A 21738-nucleotide genomic window follows, 5' to 3' on the forward strand; every position below is an offset into this window, starting at 1 on the left:
CACTACTGCTGCGGAATCTCTCACACACTCTACTAGTTCCCTGGTTTTTGCCTTGGCCCCTCTTGAATCGAGTACGTATCCTCTGCTTTTAGTAGTATGGGCCCATACTACCTTCCACATCTATCCATACTTTCCTCAAGAGTTACCTCAACTCCACCAAGTCCCCTTTACTCTTCTACTGATCTCTGCTACTCTCATCCTAGGCTTGCCCTAGGGAACCTCTGACTCTACCCAAACAGTCCTCAGCTGCTGAAGGCCTCCTTGTAATGCCAATTAGCCACCACCTGATTACCATCACATGCAATGAGGCTCGGATAATCCTTCGAGTAAAAGTCTCGTCCCTACAACGGTTGGACTCAGACAAGAGCTGCGCAATAGGGTCAAATCCAGCACTCTGAGATTATTCAACCCTGATCACATGTGATGTGACATATTCACCTAATGGCTAACTCCCATCACCCAGAGTCCCACAAAGCACAAATCAAGTAGCATTCGGATAACGGAAACATACTCAGGCAAAACTATTCTCATAACAAGAAACTGTACTAGCATACAATGCTAAGCTCATACTATCAGGCATAACCTACACAGGCTATCCTACTACTGTCTACTCATTATTAGCATGGAATTCTTATCAAGATGAACACATAAAGCAGGCACATAAGGCATCATCCTAGATCCTTAGTCCTATTCTAGCATGCTGTTCTACTGAAACTGAAGCTGAAACTGAAACGGAAACTGAAACTGAAAATGAAACTGATACTGATAATCATAACATAACTTGTATGGGTAATTTGGGAGTACTTACTTGAGCTCGGCTGATTGCATGCACCACACCCTTTTCTCTTTTCAAAACTCTTTTTGCTTTTTCTAAAACTCTTTTCTTTATACTTTTTCTAAAATTGTTTTCTTTTCTCAAAATCCTTTTGTAACCATGGTTTTTCTTTTGAAAACTCTATACCACTTCCTTAGTTTGAGTTCAGACACACTCGGGAGTGCGCCCGAATCGCTCAAACCAAGGCTCTGATACAAACTTGTAACGACCCAAAAATCACTACTAAAAAATTTCTTTAAAAACATTACTAAATCATATTTATAAAAACTGTATCATAAGTCATAACATAATTTTCGAGTATTAATTCAAAACATATCATCATTATCAGAGTCAAACATTCCCAGGCTAACTGTCTATGGTGTGTGCACTGCAATCTTCCCGAGCTCCTCCTTTGAAAACTGAGTACCTGAAACCAAAACTGAAAAACGTAAGCACGAAGCTTAGTGAGCTCCCCCAACCTACCACATACCATATAATAACATATAAAGCACATACTGGGCCTTGCCCACTGCATCGGACCGAAGTCCGGATACTGACTGGGACCTTGTCCCCTGCATCAGACCGAAGTTCGGACTAACTGGGACCTTGTCCCCTGCATCGGACCGAAGTCCGGACTAACTGGGACCTTGTCCCCTGCATCGGACCGAAGTCCGGACTAACTGGGACCTTGTCCCCTGCATCGGACCGAAGTCCAGACTAACTGGGACCTTGTCCCCTGCATCGGACCGAAGTCCGAACTAACTGGGGCCTTGCCCCCTGCATCGGACCGAAGTCCGGAACTAACTGAACAGAACATAACATAAACATATCAACTAGCATGAACACACATATACTGCATACTACATCGGGCCGTGGCCCGGAACAGATAACACATAATTCCGGTCTGAGCCACGAAGGCATCAAACATACTAAATACTGCATGATATCAAAATCCGGAAACTGCTACTAGCTAAACGGGTCGGCATTGTGGCCTTAGACCTGTTCCTACTGGAAGGAAACTCACCTGAGACTGCTGGACTGATGCTACTAATCCTTTTGACTGCTACCTGACCTCTGACTCCGAACAGCTGCTTCACTAGCTCCTCGAGCTACCAATGTCAATATAACACTTAGTCCAACTGAGCTCCAAAGGTCAACTAGGTCAACTCTAGTCAAGGTCAAACTCCTGGTCAAAGTCAACCTTTCAGGTCAACCCTACTCGCCGAGTCCACCTAATAACTCGCCGAGTTCATATGCTCAGGGTCTTTCTATTCGCGACTCGACTCGCCGAGTCAGTCCATGACTCGCCGAGTCAACTATTCCAGAGCCCTGACCTGTCCAACTCGCTGAGTCTCCACCCGACTCACTGATTCGAGTTTCAACTCGAAGGGTTTGGGGTTTCGCGACCTGACTCGCCGAGTCCAAGAATAGACTCGCCGAGCCCAAGGCAATCATCAACCAACTCGTCGAGTTGTTCTTCTAACTCGCCGAGTTCATGCCTAACTTCATCCGACTCGACGAGCTGTTCATCCCACTCGTCGAGTTCCTCCTCATCTTCAAACTACTCGTCGAGTCCACTCGAAGGACTCGCCGAGTCCAATCAGATCTACATACATGCAGAGGACTTTAGAGTCATGCATGGACTCCAAACTGTAGATCCACTCTTCTAAAGCCTACTCCTTACGTAAAGTGGCAAACTTTACGTGTAGCTAACGAGATATAGGCTCAAATCATTATAAACTAGGGTTTGAGACAAAGGGGCTCAACAATCAACCCATAGACTGATGCTTTATGATTTTCTAGGCCAAGATACACATAGATCTGAAGTAGCAACTTCAGATCTGGGCTTCTAACTCAGAATAGCTCATAAACTTGTCCTAAAAGTCCCAAATCCCAAGATAAAGGTTGATCTATATGCAAAAGAGGGAAGGTAGCGACTCATTACCTTCAAATGCTCTGGAAGACCTCACAAACTCTGGATCTACTGCCAATTCTTGAATCCCCAATGAGTGCCTTCTTCCTTCTTCCTTCAAATCACCCAAAATGGCAAGAAGGCTTGAATGAGCAACAATGGAGGCTTAGGGTTTCTGGTTCTGGACTATAGGGCCGCAAATGAGCCCTGGGGAAGAGAATAAGATGCTTAAATAGGGTACCAAGTCCCGAAATTAGGGTTTCCTCGTTCAGACCCAACTCGCCGAGTTCACGAGCCGACTCGCCGAGTTGGTCACTTACTCGATTCCCCGGATCCCGCTCCGACTCATCGGGTTCCACCCCAGGCTCGACGAGTCCACTCCTTGACTTAGGGTTTCTTTCTTTTTCTTGACGTTTCTGATATTGGGTGTTACATGTTTTGATCTCTTGACTTGTTTTAGCTACAAGTGAAAAAAGTGTATGGGTTGTTTTTGTTAACCAATATATGTTCGTTTATGCTTTTCAATTGTTTCTGCTATGATTTTTGTAATATTGATTGCTATAAACTCCAACATGATCTAGTCTAAAAGCCAATAATGCATATAATAAAGAATCGGTTTTTAAATCTTACGGCCAGTGAATTGATGATCACGACGACAGTTTATTGTTTACATTTAACAAGATAATCATATTTGTCAAAAGAGAAAGAAGTGCATTCAATTCACATTAGTTTTAACAAAGATCTCTAACTATTGTTAAAAAGAAAACATTGTGAACCTGTAACATCCGTTTCCTTGGATGAATCGAAATAGGGTTTCGATGGGTCAAAAGATTGGATTTTGGTGCAAAATGGGTCCTCACAACGTGTGACATGGAGGCTCACGACGTGAGGAGGGCCGCATGAAGATTCTATCTGGGACTGAGCTCACGACCTGAGCAATAAGAGCTCACGACGTGAGGTTCGCTGTAGCCGAAGCCCACAAAGTTCTAGGGTTTCCCACATATTTAAGCCCCCTAACTCAGTTTTAGGTCTCATTCTCAGCCTCCACCTTCCCCTAACTCAGTAAATACCTAACCTTAGCATTTTTTTTTGTGTTTCTTGAGCTTTTAGTGTTGTTTTGATGGTTTGAAGAGGAGGATATCACCATGGAAGCATAGTTGCAGTTTGGATGCATCATTTGCAACCTTTAGCTACACTTCTGGGCCCATCGTAGACATGCCTGGTATTCCAGCCCGAAGCTGATTGGGCCACACATGAGTATTTGAGCTTGCTAGTGTATATGTTATATGTTTGAGCGGTGGTATTTTGGGGGAACTCATTAAGCTTCGTGCATACAATTTTGGTTTACGGTTTCAGGTACTTCAGTGGACCGTGGCAAGGCGAAGACGTGACCGTACATATGGTTTTCAACTGATTTTAAATAATGTTTTGAGAACGACGGTTTTGTAACACTTCTAGTAGTAAAATGGTTGTTTTGAAAAGTTTTAAATTTTTTGAATTTTTGGGATGTTATAGATTTACATATATGAAGTTAGTATGTTGAAGATATGATTGCCTATAAGGTAATTTGTGATTACAAACTCACCATAAATTTTTTTATTGGTTTTAAGGCAATTCATTTACATTCTAAACAATCAAGATGAAAATGAAAGAAAGAAAAAACTGGAATTTAAGATAAAGCATTGACCACAATGTGAAGAAACCTTATATATGGATAAACATAGTGACAAAGATAATAAACTAAAACAATCCGCATAGGCATCCAAATATGAATACATAATCTATGCTAATAAATAAAGACCTTTTTGTTATATATTACATTCTTATTTATTTTATCACATGTAATTTTATGGTTATTTTAAATTGATTTATATTGCACGTGTCATTTTATGGTTTTCTGATTTTATTAAATTTTATATAATATTAAAATGTAATAATAAATGTATATCAATTTTTTAATGAACTTTCTTTCTAATTTCAGAATTACTAAATTAAAGCTTTATTAATTTTCTTTATATATCTATCTAAATTATTTGTTTAAATTAAAAAAAGAAAAAACCACTTTACTTTTTTTTTTAATACAATATTTTTCTCACTCTTATTATAAATTTAAACTTCTAAAATATTTAAAATTTTATATTTAAATTTTCTTTTAAATAAACCCATGTAATAAATAAGTCTCAAGCCTAACATCATAAATATATAAATGTGTAATTAATACCATAACAACCAAGAGCATTCCAAAACAAACAACAACAATAAAAACTTTAACTAAGAAGCACTTCGATTATTAGAAAACTCAATTAATTATGGGTCCTGCTGAAGCTACTTCACTTCAACTCTTCATCGATCATGTCTTCCAATTGATCATTGATCCTATCTTTATTCTTTAGTCGATCTTTCCTTCAAAATTATTTCCCTGGCCTAAACACCCTTCTACTAGTCTTTTGATCATTTTCTTTGTTTCTTTTGATCATATGGAATCTGATCCTTCCTCCACAAGAGTTTTAGGTAACTGCTCTTCAGGGATCCAAGAATCTTCCCTTCCTTCCTCCCAAATCCCCCATCCCCACTTCAGATCAGGCCACTGAGCCATGCACTTAGTGATGAAATGTTTTGATACATTAGAAGGAACACCACGGTGGATGAGTAAAGAGATTTCTACACAGTTGAAGCATTCTTCTAACATGCAATCAACCAAGGTGAAAGTCATCAAAGGATCAATAACTGACAAATACCCACAAAATCTTTTCACACCTTTAAGCCCAATGTCGCCACACCACACCTCAAATTCTGACCAAACCCTTGGTTTAAAACACAAAGAAGTTATGTTCGGGAAAGTACAGAATAAAACCTCTAGGTTAAATTTGGAATTTCCACCTGCTCTTATATCTAAGGTCAGCGCTTCTACTGTTTCTAAACGATGAAGCTTACGAATTAAGGAGCGAATGTTTGAACACTCGAGTTGTACATTTTTCAATTTCTGAAATCTTTTGACTGCAAACCCGTTCAAGTGATCAAGTGCAAGATGCAAGTTGTAGCACAAAGGAGCTTCAATATAAATGGCATAGGGACTTCTACACTCGAGTCTGAGTGTGAGGAGATTGGGTGCGATTATACATATATATGATGGTGAATCTGTTACAGTCCAATGGAAGGTTTTCAGGTTGAGGAGGTGGATCATCGGCATTTTGAGACCTCTAACATCTATCAAGTTAAGAACTTGAAGATTTGGGAAACATGTATTTAACTCGGTTAGATTTTTGTCATCTAATCTTATGAGTTCAAGCGTTAAACTTGTTAGCATCGGCATGACGTTCATGTTTTGTACAGCCAGCCATGCGTTCTTCAGCTCTAATTCAATAAGATTTTGACCTGCAACAACAAAAACAACCGAGTTAAAGCATCAAGATCTTAATATGATTAAATATCATTTATTACCAACAAATATCATCATTAATAAACCCTAATCAATGATAGTTGACCACAAATTAATGATAATTTTAAATAAATAAATGAATAATTAAATAATAATAAAAATAGCAACTTGATATGAACCAGAATAATATCGATCCTGGCAGACCATTTACATTTTCAGACAGTGAACAATTTCCATAATTTCAGAATAGAGCTACAGAATATAAAAATGGAGAATTTCAGCGTATAACCAACTTACAGTGCACAGAGATGAGTGACAAGACTTCTGATCGACGCCTACTCGACTGAACCCAAAAATCTGATAGTGAAAGCAATTTCAAAGCTCCGGAAACCCTAGGGAGCCACTCTTTAACGAAGCCCTCATCGGTGATGTGCAGATCATCGCCATCATCTTCAACGTCAGCGTTCATCACATCTAGGGGTGGATTCTCGACGCCAATACGCACCGATTCCAGTGCACTTAAGTTTGATACAAGATTTAGAAAAACTCTCTTTAGAGAGGGAGTAAATCGGGAAGAACTTGAAGAACTCGAAACACTGGACCTTGATTCCAGGTACCATTTCAATCGCCACTGCAGGTTTATAAATTGAAGGCCTGGAAATACAGAATTGAAAGTCTTACTCGCCATACGGCAGCATGCTACCGTTTCTGAGTCGTCGAGTCGACTCAATATTTCGAGCGCTAGAGATTCAGGAAGGTTATCCATGCAAGCGGTGAAAGATCTATGAAAATTGACTAATTGAGGAGTTGATGATACAGATATTTATGCCTGATTAATTTACACTTTACCCCTTTACGGTTTGACTAGTGTTTATTATTGGTCCTTACACATTAGCATTTATAAAAACTAACTTCAATTTAAATTTTGTGATTTTCATTCAAGTGATTTTTGTTAAGATTTAGCATTAGCCGAAAAAAAATACAATACAAAAGTCAACAACATAAAATATTGTGATATCTGCTTCTTTACAAAGTCTTTTAAGTTTCATATTTGTTTTTCTAAGTTATTGTAATAAAGGATTATATGATTTAGGAAAAAATTCATAAAAGTTTTTCCTAACAAAGAATTTTTTTATAATTTTTATTTTTATTTTTATCAAGTATTTGGAACTTCTACTTTTCTCATTTCTACATCTACGAATGCAGTCGATCCAATATGTTTAGAATCATGCGTTATATGATGTTACATATATATGAAAGTATATATTGATAATTTGAGCAAGTTTTGAAAATTGAAATATGTAAAATATAGAGAATTTTTGGATTGCACAAATGCTTTGATATGAAATTGCATATGAATGAGCGGCATTTTATTATTTAGTAAGAATGATTAGTCTCGCCATGAGGCATATCCAGTTTAAGAATGCTTTTTGAAGTGCAATGTAATATGAAAACAAAATGTTTTGGATGTGAAAGTTTTATATCTAATATGTATGTAACACACGAGACAATTTTTTTTATGATTTTTTTATGTGGCATGTATTCTAGATTTAAAAATAAAAATAGGGGGGGGGGGGGGGGGGGGAGGGTTATAGAAGACTTACCTTTTTAGTATGCCTTTTGATGAAGATTAGAACACTTGAGATATCTACGATTAGAATGAGAAAAGCATTAGTCATTATTTATGTATTATGACTATTTGGTTTTTATATAGCTTCTCTATGGTTGTTTCACATGAAATTGTAACTCACAGGCTATCCAACACTTTTGGAAATGTCTTTTTAAGGGGTCAAGTTTTCATATGATATGACTTTAATTCGTAAGATATTTATTTTGAAATTTTATATTTTTAGTGTATGAAATATGGAATGTTACACATACTGAAAGGATCAAAACTAAAATTTACTATTTATTTTAATCAACATACTTGTAATTAAAATTTAGTGCAACCAACAACAAGAATGTTGGTAGTGTAAGTACTATGACATTTAATAAATGGTTGACATTAGAATGTTGGTAGTGTAAGTATTATGGCATTTAATAAATGGTTGACATTATGATGAACACTTACTATGAACTTGGTTGGAAAGTAACTATTTGTTAAGTAGTTTTGGATTTTGTATCAACTCAAAAGCACATCTTTTGGTGGATAACAAAAATTATATTTATTTATATGTAAAATTCATACTTGTAGACAGGGCGTAGCTATTCACACTCAAGGTAGGTCCTAGGACCTACCTTTTTTTTTTTTTTATACAACAATTCTATATAAAAAAACGTAAGGAACTACCTTATTTTTGCCAAAAATCATACATTTTCATATTTTTTTCCATTTCATTTATATAAAGAACCACGTTGATTTTGGTTCTAGATTCGCTAATGCATGTAGAAATACACATTCCCATAACCATGAGGAAGTTAGATGAATTAGTTTTGAGTAGATATAAGAACTTTAGGAAAGAATATCTATGATAACTATTCTGACAATATTGATACTGATAGTATCTTGTTATCTTTTTGCCTTGAAGGAATTTGTATTTCCTTAAATCATATTTTGTTATGTAGGTTTTATAGTTATTATTGTCTACAAGATTGGTTTTTTTTTTTTTTTTTTATATATTTTATCATGGCTTCGTTTTATATTAAAAATATCAACCATATAACTTGACTGAAAAATATATATTGTTTTTAAAAAAAAAAAAAGGATTGGTCATTATATTTCAAAACATCATTATTTGTTAAATATATAAGGTTATGATTTCATTAAGAAACTGACACATATTATTTCATCTATCAAACATTGTTTATCTCATAATATTGCTATTTAATGTCTTAATATAAGAAAACAATGATCTTAATGATCTTACCTGAGTTATATACGTGAGACGGTTGTTGAGATATAACTGTATTGTACATGTTAAATCCAACTCGGTTGTAAAAGCAAGTTGTATAATGTAGTCATCAATTAACCTTTCACATGACATGATTGATAAAGAATAACATAGATGCATATTTAACCAAATCATATAAATCACAAAGTACTATTGGAAAATTAGGATACTGTTCACATTACTTAGATTGTTAAATAGATAACATATTTCCCCTGTTTCGTGATGTTTGTGTTTTCAGTAGCCATGGCATTCACATGAATGCAATCGAATCTAACTAAGTAATGCATCATTCAAAAGAGAATTCCTAGGTATTTATTCACAATTAATCAACAAAAATCCGCTCATGAATATGAATGTCTTATGAAGTCTAATAAGGGTATCTAGGCTGCCAAGGATAATACCAAAAAAATGCAATGCACCTCAATCATATAGAAAGAAACGTCAAACGCAGCACAAAAAACTAAATTTGAAAAATTAATATATAGGCAAGTATGATAGTATCGTCTCAAGAAACTAACGCACAGGTATCTACATCAGATGACATGAGATTATATTTAAACCCAATTAATACATAATACCACCATAACAAGCAAGAGAATTCCAAAAGACACAACAACCATAAATCATTTATACCGTTTAAATTATTAAGTTTCTTTCATTTTTTTTAAATATAAAGAATCTGAGATTTTCTCGAGCTTTTATTAGAGCATCTATAATGGTTAACGTCTCTAAAGCTTCTTCATTGGTTACCCTTTTCAAAATCTATTTTTCTATAATTAACAAATTTATCATTTATGTATCTTAAATGTTTTATTAAGCTCGTTTGATTAATTGATCATTTTAGAAACATTTATCGGTTATTTTTTTTTTCTAAAATTATAAAAGATGATAGAACAATTAAAATAGATAAATGATCGATTCTTCCAACTCATCACAAGTTCCATGTTTAGTGTATCTTTTTTTTTTTTTTTTTTTTACTTCACAAAATACTCAATACTTTCATAAAACCTCGTAAATGTGTACATATGATCTATCTTACCATTACCTTCTATAAATATTTTTATTTTTTGTTTCTTTTAATATGGATATGAGTTTTCCTCCAATCGCGTTTCGTCTGTCATCCAAGAATCTTCTCTTCGTTCCTCCAAAATCCCCCATCTCCACTTCACATCAGGCCCTAAGTGATGCACTCAGGGAGGAAATAGTTTGATACATCATGAGCAACATCATGACATATGAGTAAAGCGACTTCTACAGTTGAAGCATTATCTAAGACACAAACAATTGAGGAAATAGTCAATATCGGGTCAATCAACAACAAATGGCATACCACTCCTCATATTTTGACCAATCCCTTACATTAAAACACAAAGAAGTTATGTTCGGGAAAGCATTGAATAATCTACCTAGGATAAATCTGGAATATCCAACTGGCCCTCTTGCTGAATCCCGTAAATGTAAGGTCGGCGTTTTTACTTTTTCTCTATGTAGAACCTTAACAAGTAAGGAGTGAATGTTTTAAATACTCGAGCCATACTGTTTTCAAAATTTGACAACCTTTTAACTACAAAGGCATTTAAGTAATCAAGTGTAATGGAATTGACACACCACTAGAGCTTCAATATAAAGCGCAACTAGACTTCTACACTCGAGTCTGAGTATGATGACATTGGGTGTGATTATATTTATTTATGATGGTGAATCGGTTATAGTCTAGTAACATGTTTTCAGGTTGAGAAGCTGGATCAATAGTATTTTGAGTCCTCTAACATCTATCAAGTTAAAAACTTAAAGATTTGGAAAGAATTTATTTAACTCGGTTAGATTCCTATCATCTAATCTTATGTGTTTAACTGTTAAACATGTTAACTTTGGTTTGAAGTTCATGTCTTGTACTAATAGCCATGCGTTCTTCAGCTCTAAGTCAAAAAGATCGTGACCTACATTAATAAAAACAACGAAATTAAACCACCAAGTCCTTAATATTATTAAATATCATTTGTTACCAAAAATATCAATCAATACTAAACCCTAATCTAGGATAACTATGTCGGGCTACAAAAGTAAACTAAATAGAAACCATAGTTCACAAAGAGATGAGCCCAAATGATATTTTTTTTTTCAAAGTTGTTAATATCAATTAGAGCTATAACATTGCTAGAGAATATAAAAATGGAGAATTTTTAGCAAATATCGAACTTAAAATACTCAAAGATCAATGACAAAACTTCTAATCAACACCAACTTGACTGGACCCAAAAATCAGGTGAAGGCGATTTCAAATCTCTGGAAACCCTAGGGAGCCACTCCTAAACAAAGCCCTCAGCTGTGTTGTGCATATCAATGCCACCATCTTTAACATCAATGTTCAATACATCCATGTGCAGTCTCTTCACGCCGATACGTATATATTCCTGAATTTTTTAGTTTGATACACGATTCTGGAAAACCCTCTTAAGAGGATAAGTAAATTGGGAAGAACATGAAGAACACGAAACTCTATACCTTGATTCGAGATACTTTGCAATTGCCATTGTAAACTGATCGATTGGAGGCATGGAGAGATAGAATTGAAAGTTTTACTCGCCATACGAAAGCGAGTTACAAAATCTCGGGTCTGCGGTTCGACTAAGTATATTGAGCACTAGAGCTTCAGGAAGGTTGTCCATGCAAGAGGTGAAAGATGCTCAAAGGAAACAGTGACATGACTACTTAACATTGGAGATATTTATGGATGTTCAATTTAGACATACCCCTTTATAGTTTGACTACTGTTTATTATAATGGCCCTTACACATTAGCTGATTAGCATATATAGAAAATCACCATAATATAAATTTTGTGATGTTCATTCCAATATTTTTGCTAACATCATTTAGGATTAGTACGTAAAAAATATTGCGATGTCTCTTTCCTTATAAATTCTCTAAAATTTCTATTTATTTTTTGATGTTATTGTAATAGACGATTATATGGGATAGGAAATAGTTCATAAAGCTTTTCAAGAAAAGAAATTTTTTTTGACCACGTATTTCGAAATTCGATTTCTTTTCATTTCTACATCTAAGAGGTTGGTTTATTCAATACTTTTGGAAACATGCATCGCATCACATTACACAAAATACATGAATGTATATTGACTGTTTAAGCAAGATTGAAATATGTATAATGTAGCAAAAAATTTGGATTGCACAAATACTTCACAAGGAAATTGCATAAGGATGAGTGGTTCTTTACACTTTACTAAGAAGGATGATACTTGAAGAATGATCTTTGAAATGATAAGTAATTAGAAAAAAATGTATTAAAATATAAAACTTCTGTATCAAATCTCTGTGTAACTCACAAAACAATTTGTCTTACACATTCCTTTTTGTATAGCATACATTTTAGGTTAAAAAAGGCATTATAAAAAACTTAGTCTCTTAGTACAAATAATAATGAAGATTCCATTATGACTACTTGATACTTGTTTATCTTCTATATGCATGGTTGTTTGATATGGAATGTAACCCGCAAGTTGTCTAATACTTTTGGAAATGTTGTTTATGGGACACAAATTTCATTTGATCTGACTTTGGGTCATAAGTGTAGCGATCCGATTATAATAAAACATGTAGAATAGTAGTGATCAAAGTGAATCAAACATAATGAAAGAACATACACAAAGTAAATAAGACAGTTTAAGCTCTATTAGAACAAAAAGAGTTTACAAAGTGGGTCTTGTAATGGTTTCTCTCTCTAAACTAAATCTCACACAAAATGGGTTCTTACATAAAATGGGAGCCACTAACTTATTATTTATAGGAATGGCTAAATCTTACACAATTAAAGAGTGTAAGCCACATCCAATGAGAACTTTATACCTTAACATTATCCCTCTAAAAGTTAGGATTGGATGTTCCGACTTCAATATCCAAACAAGCTCCAAGCGATCAAGACCAACTCCCCCTTGAAGTAACATCGGTCTTTAAATTCGCTTTGAAAAAGAATATTCAATAATCTTCGAATACTCATTCAACATTCTCCCCCTTTTTATAATCAACAAATGATTATAAAACCCACAAGGGTATGAGAAACGTTCGAAGAATAAACCGTACAAAACTCTCCCTAGGTGTGTGACAAAAATGAAACTCGTCAATCCGAGAAAATCGAAAAAATATACTGATATCTTCAAATCTTGGACTTCCCGAACTTGAAAATGAACACACAATGTTCATATACCATGAAAAATCTTGCACCAAAAATAATCACAAGATGCTGAGAAAAATCTAGGTACAAACTGATAATTTCGCAAAAAATGTAAGTACCTGTTGCGAAAATTGTGTCATCAGCTTCCCAATTTACTCTGGAAGCGAACATACTTCATAATATCGAAATTAGGTAGAAACTGTTAGTTTCGCATAATCTTTAGGGACTAAACCTGAAAAATCTTCCCGCTTCAAAGAAATATACCCCCAATTTGAAACTGGGTACAAACTGTCAAAACTCTTAAACTGCAGGGACTCAAATTAAAACATCAAATCTTCTTCTTCCCTAATTGGTTCTGGATGCGAAATGAAAACAAACATTATCTATCGAAATTATGTGCAACTCAAATTAACAACCAACACATATCGAAGTCAATTTCGACTCTAAGCAACACCAATCGAACACACTTTCGATTCCACTCAAGTGCTTTCGACAATTGACCTCAAGTAAGTAACTTTCGTTTCCAAGCTTGAATAAACACAACTACCAGTCGAAAGAACAACTCTTAACTCGAATCACCTTTCGATCCCTTATGCCAAGTGAAATTGAAAACCAAATCGAAATCAATTTAGACTATCAAGTTGTTTTGCTTTCGTCTATCAAACATACTTTCGACTTAAGCAATCTAAATCCATATCCTTCTAAAGGGTGATGGAGGCTGGAAATGGAACCCAAATCCGAGATTAGAGGTATAACACGAAGTAAACCCTAAAAAGATCATGGGCTTGGGTTACAGCCATCCTCACGTCGTGACGACACTCATGCCACGTCGTGACCTTCTTCCAGATATACACATTCTCATTTTTAGCACATCACGTCGTGACCTCCCTATGTCACATCGTGAAAAATGATTTTTCCCAAAAACCATGTCTTTGACTCCTTTATGACCTACACTGATTCATTCTAGAAAGAGTGTTATAGAACCCATGACCTCTCATTTGAATAGCTACTCCCTACCATTAGACCGAATGACATTTGTTTATCTGTTATGACTATTCGATACTTATATTGATTCTCTATGGTTATTTGATATGTATGAGGAACCCAGAAGCTATACTTTTGGGAATGTTTTTATTGGAATGAATTTTGATATGATATGACCTTAGGTCATAAGATATTTCTTTAAAAATTTATACCTTTTAATGTATAAAATATGGAGTATTACACATACCAAATGGACTAAAACTATAACTTACTCTTTATTTAATCAATAAACTTGCAATTAAATTTAATGCAACCAACAAAAAGATGGTTCTTAGTGTAACTATTATCTCGTTAACTGAATGGTTGATTTGGTATGAACTTAGTTAGAAAGTAAGTACTGGTCAATTGTTTTTGCATTTTGTATCAACATAAACGACAAAGCCATATTTTTTGTTAGATAAAAAAAATTATATTTATTTTCATGTAAAATCCATACATGTGGAAAGACACATCTCCATAACACCCAAGAAGTTAAATAAACTTGTTTTTATTGGTGTCACAACTTTAGGTAATAATATCTATGGTAGTTATCCTAATAATACTGTTGTTGCTTAGTAATTTCTTATGTTTTTGATATGAAGCCATTTACATTTTCATAATTTTTTTTATGGTTTTGTTATGTAGGATTTATAATAATTATTTTTCGTAAGATTTTTTGTTTTGTTTATTACGACTCGACTGTATATTGCAAATATCAACCATATGATTTGGTTAAAAATTATACTCTGTATTTCTTTCTTATAAAGAACTAGTGTAATATTTCAAAATATTGTTATTTGTTCAAATAAGCTAGGGACATGGTTTCATTAACTAGTTAGGCCATACTATTTTTAAACTATCAACCATTGTTTAATCTCCTAATCGGGTCATTTAATATCTTGATAGAGGACACAAATGATATTGTCCGATTTATATACGAGGGGTAGTTATTGAATATATGATTGTCCGATTAATATACGAGAAAGAAGTGCTTTCCATTCACATTAGATTTAACAAAGACGTATAACTATTGTTAAAAAGAAAATATTGTGAAGGCATATATGAAGTTACAATGTTGAAGATATGATTGTCTATAAAGTAATCTATTACAAACTCGCCATAAAAAAATATTGGTTGTAAGGCAAATGTTGATTCTAAACAATCAAGACTAAATTAAATAGAAGAAGAAAAAACCGGAATCGAAGATAAAGCATTAACCGCAATGTGAAGAAACCTTATATTAGGAAAAACATATAGACAAAGATAATAATAATAATAATAATAATAATGATAATAATAATAATAATAATAATAATAATAATACGCATAGCCATCCAAATATGAATATGTAATACCGTAAATATATAAATATGTAATATCATAATTAACAAGCAAGAGCATTGCAAAAGATACAACCATAAAAACTTTAACTAAGAAAGACTTCAACTATTAGAAAACTCAATTAATTATGGGTCCTGCTGAAGCTACTTCACTTCAACTCTTCATCGATCATGTCTTCCAATTGATCATTGATCCTATCTTTATTCTTTAGTCGATCTTTCCTTCAAAATTATTTCCCTGGCCTAAACACCCTTCTACTAGTCTTTTGATCATTTTCTTTGTTTCTTTTGATCATATGGAATCTGATCCTTCCTCCACAAGAGTTTTAGGTAACTGCTCTTCAGGGATCCAAGAATCTTCCCTTCCTTCCTCCCAAATCCCCCATCCCCACTTCAGATCAGGCCACTGAGCCATGCACTTAGTGATGAAATGTTTTGATACATTAGAAGGAACACCACGGTGGATGAGTAAAGAGATTTCTACACAGTTGAAGCATTCTTCTAACACGCAATCAACCAAGGCGAAAGTCATCAAAGGATCAATAACTGACAAATACCCACAAAATCTTTTCACACCTTTAAGCCCAATGTCGCCACACCACACCTCAAATTCTGACCAAACCCTTGGTTTAAAACACAAAGAAGTTATGTTCGGGAAAGTACAGAATAAAACCTCTAGGTTAAATTTGGAATTTCCACCTGCTCTTATATCTAAGGTCAGCGCTTCTACTGTTTCTAAACGATGAAGCTTACGAATTAAGGAGCGAATGTTTGAACACTCGAGTTGTACATTTTTCAATTTCTGAAATCTTTTGACTGCAAACCCGTTCAAGTGATCAAGTGCAAGATGCAAGTTGTAGCACAAAGGAGCTTCAATATAAATGGCATAGGGACTTCTACACTCGAGTCTGAGTGTGAGGAGATTGGGTGCGATTATACATATATATGATGGTGAATCTGTTACAGTCCAATGGAAGGTTTTCAGGTTGAGGAGGTGGATCATCGGCATTTTGAGACCTCTAACATCTGTCAAGTTAAGAACTTGAAGATTTGGGAAACATGTATTTAACTCGGTTAGATTTTTGTCATCTAATCTTATGAGTTCAAGCGTTAAACTTGTTAGCATCGGCATGGCGTTCATGTTTTGTACAGCCAGCCATGCGTTCTTCAGCTCTAATTCAATAAGATTTTGACCTGCAACAACAAAAACAACCGAGTTAAAGCATCAAGATCTTAATATGATTAAATATCATTTATTACCAACAAATATCATCATTAATAAACCCTAATCAATGATAGTTGACCACAAATTAATGATAATTTTAAATAAATAAATGAATAATTAAATAATAATAAAAATAACAACTTGATATGAACCAGAATAATATCGATCCTGGCAGACCATTTACATTTTCAGACAGTGAACAATTTCCATAATTTCAGAATAGAGCTACAGAATATAAAAATGGAGAATTTCAGCGTATAACCAACTTACAGTGCACAGAGATCAGTGACAAGACTTCTGATCGACGCCTACTCGACTGAACCCAAAAATCTGATAGTGAAAGCAATTTCAAAGCTCCGGAAACCCTAGGGAGCCACTCTTTAACGAAGCCCTCATCGGTGATGTGCAGATCATCGCCATCATCTTCAACGTCAGCGTTCATCACATCTAGGGGTGGATTCTCGACGCCAATACGCACCGATTCCAGTGCACTTAAGTTTGATACAAGATTTAGAAAAACTCTCTTTAGAGAGGGAGTAAATCGGGAAGAACTTGAAGAACTCGAAACACTGGACCTTGATTCCAGGTACCATTTCAATCGCCACTGCAGGTTTATAAATTGAAGGCCTGGAAATACAGAATTGAAAGTCTTACTCGCCATACGGCAGCATGCTACCGTTTCTGAGTCGTCGAGTCGACTCAATATTTCGAGCGCTAGAGATTCAGGAAGGTTATCCATGCAAGCGGTGAAAGATCTATGAAAATTGACTAATTGAGGAGTTGATGATACAAATATTTATGCCTGATTAATTTACACTTTACCCCTTTACGGTTTGACTAGTGTTTATTATTGGTCCTTACACATTAGCATTTATAAAAACTAACTTCAATTTAAATTTTGTGATTTTCATTCAAGTGATTTTTGTTAAGATTTAGCATTAGCCGAAAAAAATACAATACAAAAGTCAACAACATAAAATATTGTGATATCTGCTTCTTTACAAAGTCTTTTAAGTTTCATATTTGTTTTTCTATGTTATTGTAATAAAGGATTATATGATTTAGGAAAAAATTCATAAAAGTTTTTCCTAACAAAGAATTTTTTTATAATTTTTATTTTTATTTTTATCAAGTATTTGGAACTTCTACTTTTCTCATTTCTACATCTACGAATGCAGTCGATCCAATATGTTTAGAATCATGCGTTATATGATGTTATATATACATGAAAGTATATATGGATAATTTGAGCAAGTTTTGAGATTTGAAATATGTAAAATATAGAGAATTTTTGGATTGCACAAATGCTTTGATATGAAATTGCATATGAATGAGCGGCATTTTATTATTTAGTAAGAATGATTAGTCTCGCCATGAGGCATATCCAGTTTAAGAATGCTTTTTGAAGTGCAATGTAATATGAAAACAAGATGTTTTGGATGTGAAAGTTTTATATCTAATATGTATCTAACACACGAGACAATTTTTTTTTATGATTTTTTTATGTGACATGTATTCTAGATTTAAAAATAAAAATAGGGGGGGGGGGGGGGGGGGGGGGGGGAGGGTTATAGAAGACTTACCTTTTTAGTATGCCTTTTGATGAAGATTAGAACACTTGAGATATCTACGATTAGAATGAGAAAAGCATTAGTCATTATTTATGTATTATGACTATTTGGTTTTTATATAGCTTCTCTATGGTTGTTTCACATGAAATTGTAACTCACAGGCTATCCAACACTTTTGGAAATGTCTTTTTAAGGGGTCAAGTTTTCATATGATATGACTTTAATTCGTAAGATATTTATTTTGAAATTTTATATTTTTAGTGTATGAAATATGGAATGTTACACATACTGAAAGGATCAAAACTAAAATTTACTATTTATTTTAATCAACATACTTGTAATTAAAATTTAGTGCAACCAACAACAAGAATGTTGGTAGTGTAAGTACTATGACATTTAATAAATGGTTGACATTAGAATGTTGGTAGTGTAAGTATTATGGCATTTAATAAATGGTTGACATTATGATGAACACTTACTATGAACTTGGTTGGAAAGTAACTATTTGTTAAGTAGTTTTGGATTTTGTATCAACTCAAAAGCACATCTTTTGGTGGATAACAAAAATTATATTTATTTATATGTAAAATTCATACTTGTAGACAGGGTGTAGCTATTCACACTCAAGGTAGGTCCTAGGACCTACCTTTTTTTTTATTTTATACAACAATTGTATATAAAAAAACGTAAGGAATTACCTTATTTTTGCCAAAAATCATACATTTTCATATTTTTTTCCATTTCATTTATATAAAGAACCACATTGATTTTGGTTCTAGATTCGCTAGTGCATGTAGAAATACACATTCCCATAACCATGAGGAAGTTAGATGAATTAGTTTTGAGTAGATATAAGAACTTTAGGAAAGAATATCTATGATAACTATTCTGACAATATTGATACTGATAGTATCTTGTTATCTTTTTGCCTTGAAGGAATTTGTATTTCCTTAAATCATATTTTGTTATGTAGGTTTTATAGTTATTATTGTCTACAAGATTGGTTTTTTTTTTTTTTTTTTTATATTTTATCATGGCTTCGTTTTATATTAAAAATATCAACCATATAACTTGACTGAAAAATATATATTGTTTTTTTTTTAAAAAAAAAAAAAAGGATTAGTCATTATATTTCAAAACATCATTATTTGTTAAATATATAAGGTTATGATTTCATTAAGTAACTGACACATATTATTTCATCTATCAAACATTGTTTATCTCATAATATTGCCATTTAATGTCTTAATATAAGAAAACAACGATCTTAATGATCTTACCTGAGTTATATACGTGAGACGGTTGTTGAGATATAACTGTATTGTACATGTTAAATCCAACTCGGTTGTAAAAGCAAGTTGTATAATGTAGTCATCAATTAACCTTTCACATGACATGATTGATAAAGAATAACATAGATGCATATTTAACCAAATCATATAAATCACAAAGTACTATTGGAAAATTAAAATACTGTTCACATTACTTAGATTGTTAAATGGATAACATATTTCCCCTGTTTCGTGAAGTTTGTGTTTTCAGTAGCCATGGCATTCACATGAATGCAATCGAATCTAACTAAGTAATGCATCATTCAAAAGAGAATTCCTAGGTATTTATTCACAATTAATCAACAAAAATCCGCTCATGAATATGAAGGTCTTATGAAGTCTAATAAGGGTATCTAGGCTGCCAAGGATAATACCAAAAAAATGCAATGCACCTCAATCATATAGAAAGGAACGTCAAACGCAGCACAAAAAACTAAATTTGAAAAATTAATATATAGGCAAGTATGATAGTATCGTCTCAAGAAACTAACGCACAGGTATCTACATCAGATGACATGAGATCATATTTAAACCCAATTAATACATAATACCACCATAACAAGCAAGAGAATTCCAAAAGACACAACAACCATAAATCATTTATACCGTTTAAATTAATAAGTTTCTTTCATTTTTTTTAAATATAAAGAATCTGAGATTTTCTCGAGCTTTTATTAGAGCATCTATAATGGTTAACGTCTCTAAAGCTTCTTCATTGGTTACCCTTTTCAAAATCTATTTTTCTATAATTAACAAATTTATCATTTATGTATCTTAAATGTTTTATTAAGCTCGTTTGATTAATTGATCATTTTAGAAACATTTATCGGTTATTTTTTTTTCTAAAATTATAAAAGATGATAGAACAATTAAAATAGATAAATGATCGATTCTTCCAACTCATCACAAGTTCCATGTTTAGTGTATCCTTTTTTTTTTTTTTTTTTTTTTTTTTTTTACTTCACAAAATACTCAATGCTTTCATAAAACCTCGTAAATGTGTACATATGATCTATCTTACCATTACCTTCTATAAATATTTTTATTTTTTGTTTCTTTTAATATGGATATGAGTTTTCCTCCAATCGCGTTTCGTCTGTCATCCAAGAATCTTCTCTTCGTTCCTCTAAAATCCCCTATCTCCACTTCACATCAGGCCCTAAGTGATGCACTCAGGGAGGAAATAGTTTGATACATCATGAGCAACATCATGACATATGAGTAAAGCGACTTCTACAGTTGAAGCATTATCTAAGACACAAGCAATTGAGGAAATAGTCAATATCGGGTCAATCAACAACAAATGGCATACCACTCCTCATATTTTGACCAATCCCTTACATTAAAACACAAAGAAGTTATGTTCGGGAAAGCATTGAATAATCTACCTAGGATAAATCTGGAATATCCAACTGGCCCTCTTGCTGAATCCCGTAAATGTAAGGTCGGCGTTTTTACTTTTTCTCTATGTAGAACCTTAACAAGTAAGGAGTGAATGTTTTAAATACTCGAGCCATACTGTTTTCAAAATTTGACAACCTTTTAACTACAAAGGCATTTAAGTAATCAAGTGTAATGGAATTGACACACCACTAGAGCTTCAATATAAAGCGCAACTAGACTTCTACACTCGAGTCTGAGTATGATGACATTGGGTGTGATTATATTTATTTATGATGGTGAATCGGTTATAGTCTAGTAACATGTTTTCAGGTTGAGAAGCTGGATCAATAGTATTTTGAGTCCTCTAACATCTATCAAGTTAAAAACTTAAAGATTTGGAAAGAATTTATTTAACTCGGTTAGATTCCTATCATCTAATCTTATGTGTTTAACTGTTAAACATGTTAACTTTGGTTTGAAGTTCATGTCTTGTACTAATAGCCATGCGTTCTTCAGCTCTAAGTCAAAAAGATCGTGACCTACATTAATAAAAACGACGAAATTAAACCACCAAGTCCTTAATATTATTAAATATCATTTGTTACCAAAAATATCAATCAATACTAAACCCTAATCTAGGATAACTATGTCGGGCTACAAAAGTAAACTAAATAGAAA

At 33.6% G+C, this 21738-nt stretch overlaps 2 protein-coding genes across 2 annotated transcripts; both read right to left on the reverse strand.

Annotated features, from left to right (window-relative positions):
• Positions 1–5199: 5199 nt before the first annotated feature.
• Positions 5200–6871, reverse strand: LOC111883828 (F-box/LRR-repeat protein At4g29420-like). Its single transcript, XM_023880152.2, has 2 exons — positions 6403–6871; positions 5200–6101 (listed from the first exon to the last, which is right to left on the reverse strand). The coding sequence occupies exons 1-2, from the start codon at positions 6869–6871 to the stop codon at positions 5200–5202; spliced, it is 1371 nt and encodes a 456-aa protein (XP_023735920.2).
• An 8971-nt stretch (positions 6872–15842) lies between these two features.
• LOC111883827 (F-box/LRR-repeat protein At4g29420-like) lies at positions 15843–17514 on the reverse strand. The gene is made up of 2 exons (XM_023880151.2): positions 17046–17514; positions 15843–16744 (listed from the first exon to the last, which is right to left on the reverse strand). Exons 1-2 carry the CDS (start codon positions 17512–17514, stop codon positions 15843–15845), a joined length of 1371 nt encoding a protein of 456 aa, XP_023735919.2.
• Between the last annotated feature and the right edge of the window lie 4224 nt (positions 17515–21738).

The sequence above is a fragment of the Lactuca sativa genome, chromosome 7, assembly GCF_002870075.4.
Source record: "Lactuca sativa cultivar Salinas chromosome 7, Lsat_Salinas_v11, whole genome shotgun sequence".
Lineage (NCBI taxonomy): Eukaryota > Viridiplantae > Streptophyta > Magnoliopsida > Asterales > Asteraceae > Lactuca > Lactuca sativa.

Coding starts and splice junctions, on each gene's coding strand:
- LOC111883828 (XM_023880152.2), bottom strand. CDS start 6,871: ATGGATAACCTTCCTGAATCTCTAGCGCTCGAAATATTGAGTCGACTC. Junction 6,102..6,402: donor GTCACTCATCTCTGTGCACT/GTAAGTTGGTTA, acceptor TTGTTGTTGCAG/GTCAAAATCTTATTGAATTA.
- LOC111883827 (XM_023880151.2), bottom strand. CDS start 17,514: ATGGATAACCTTCCTGAATCTCTAGCGCTCGAAATATTGAGTCGACTC. Junction 16,745..17,045: donor GTCACTGATCTCTGTGCACT/GTAAGTTGGTTA, acceptor TTGTTGTTGCAG/GTCAAAATCTTATTGAATTA.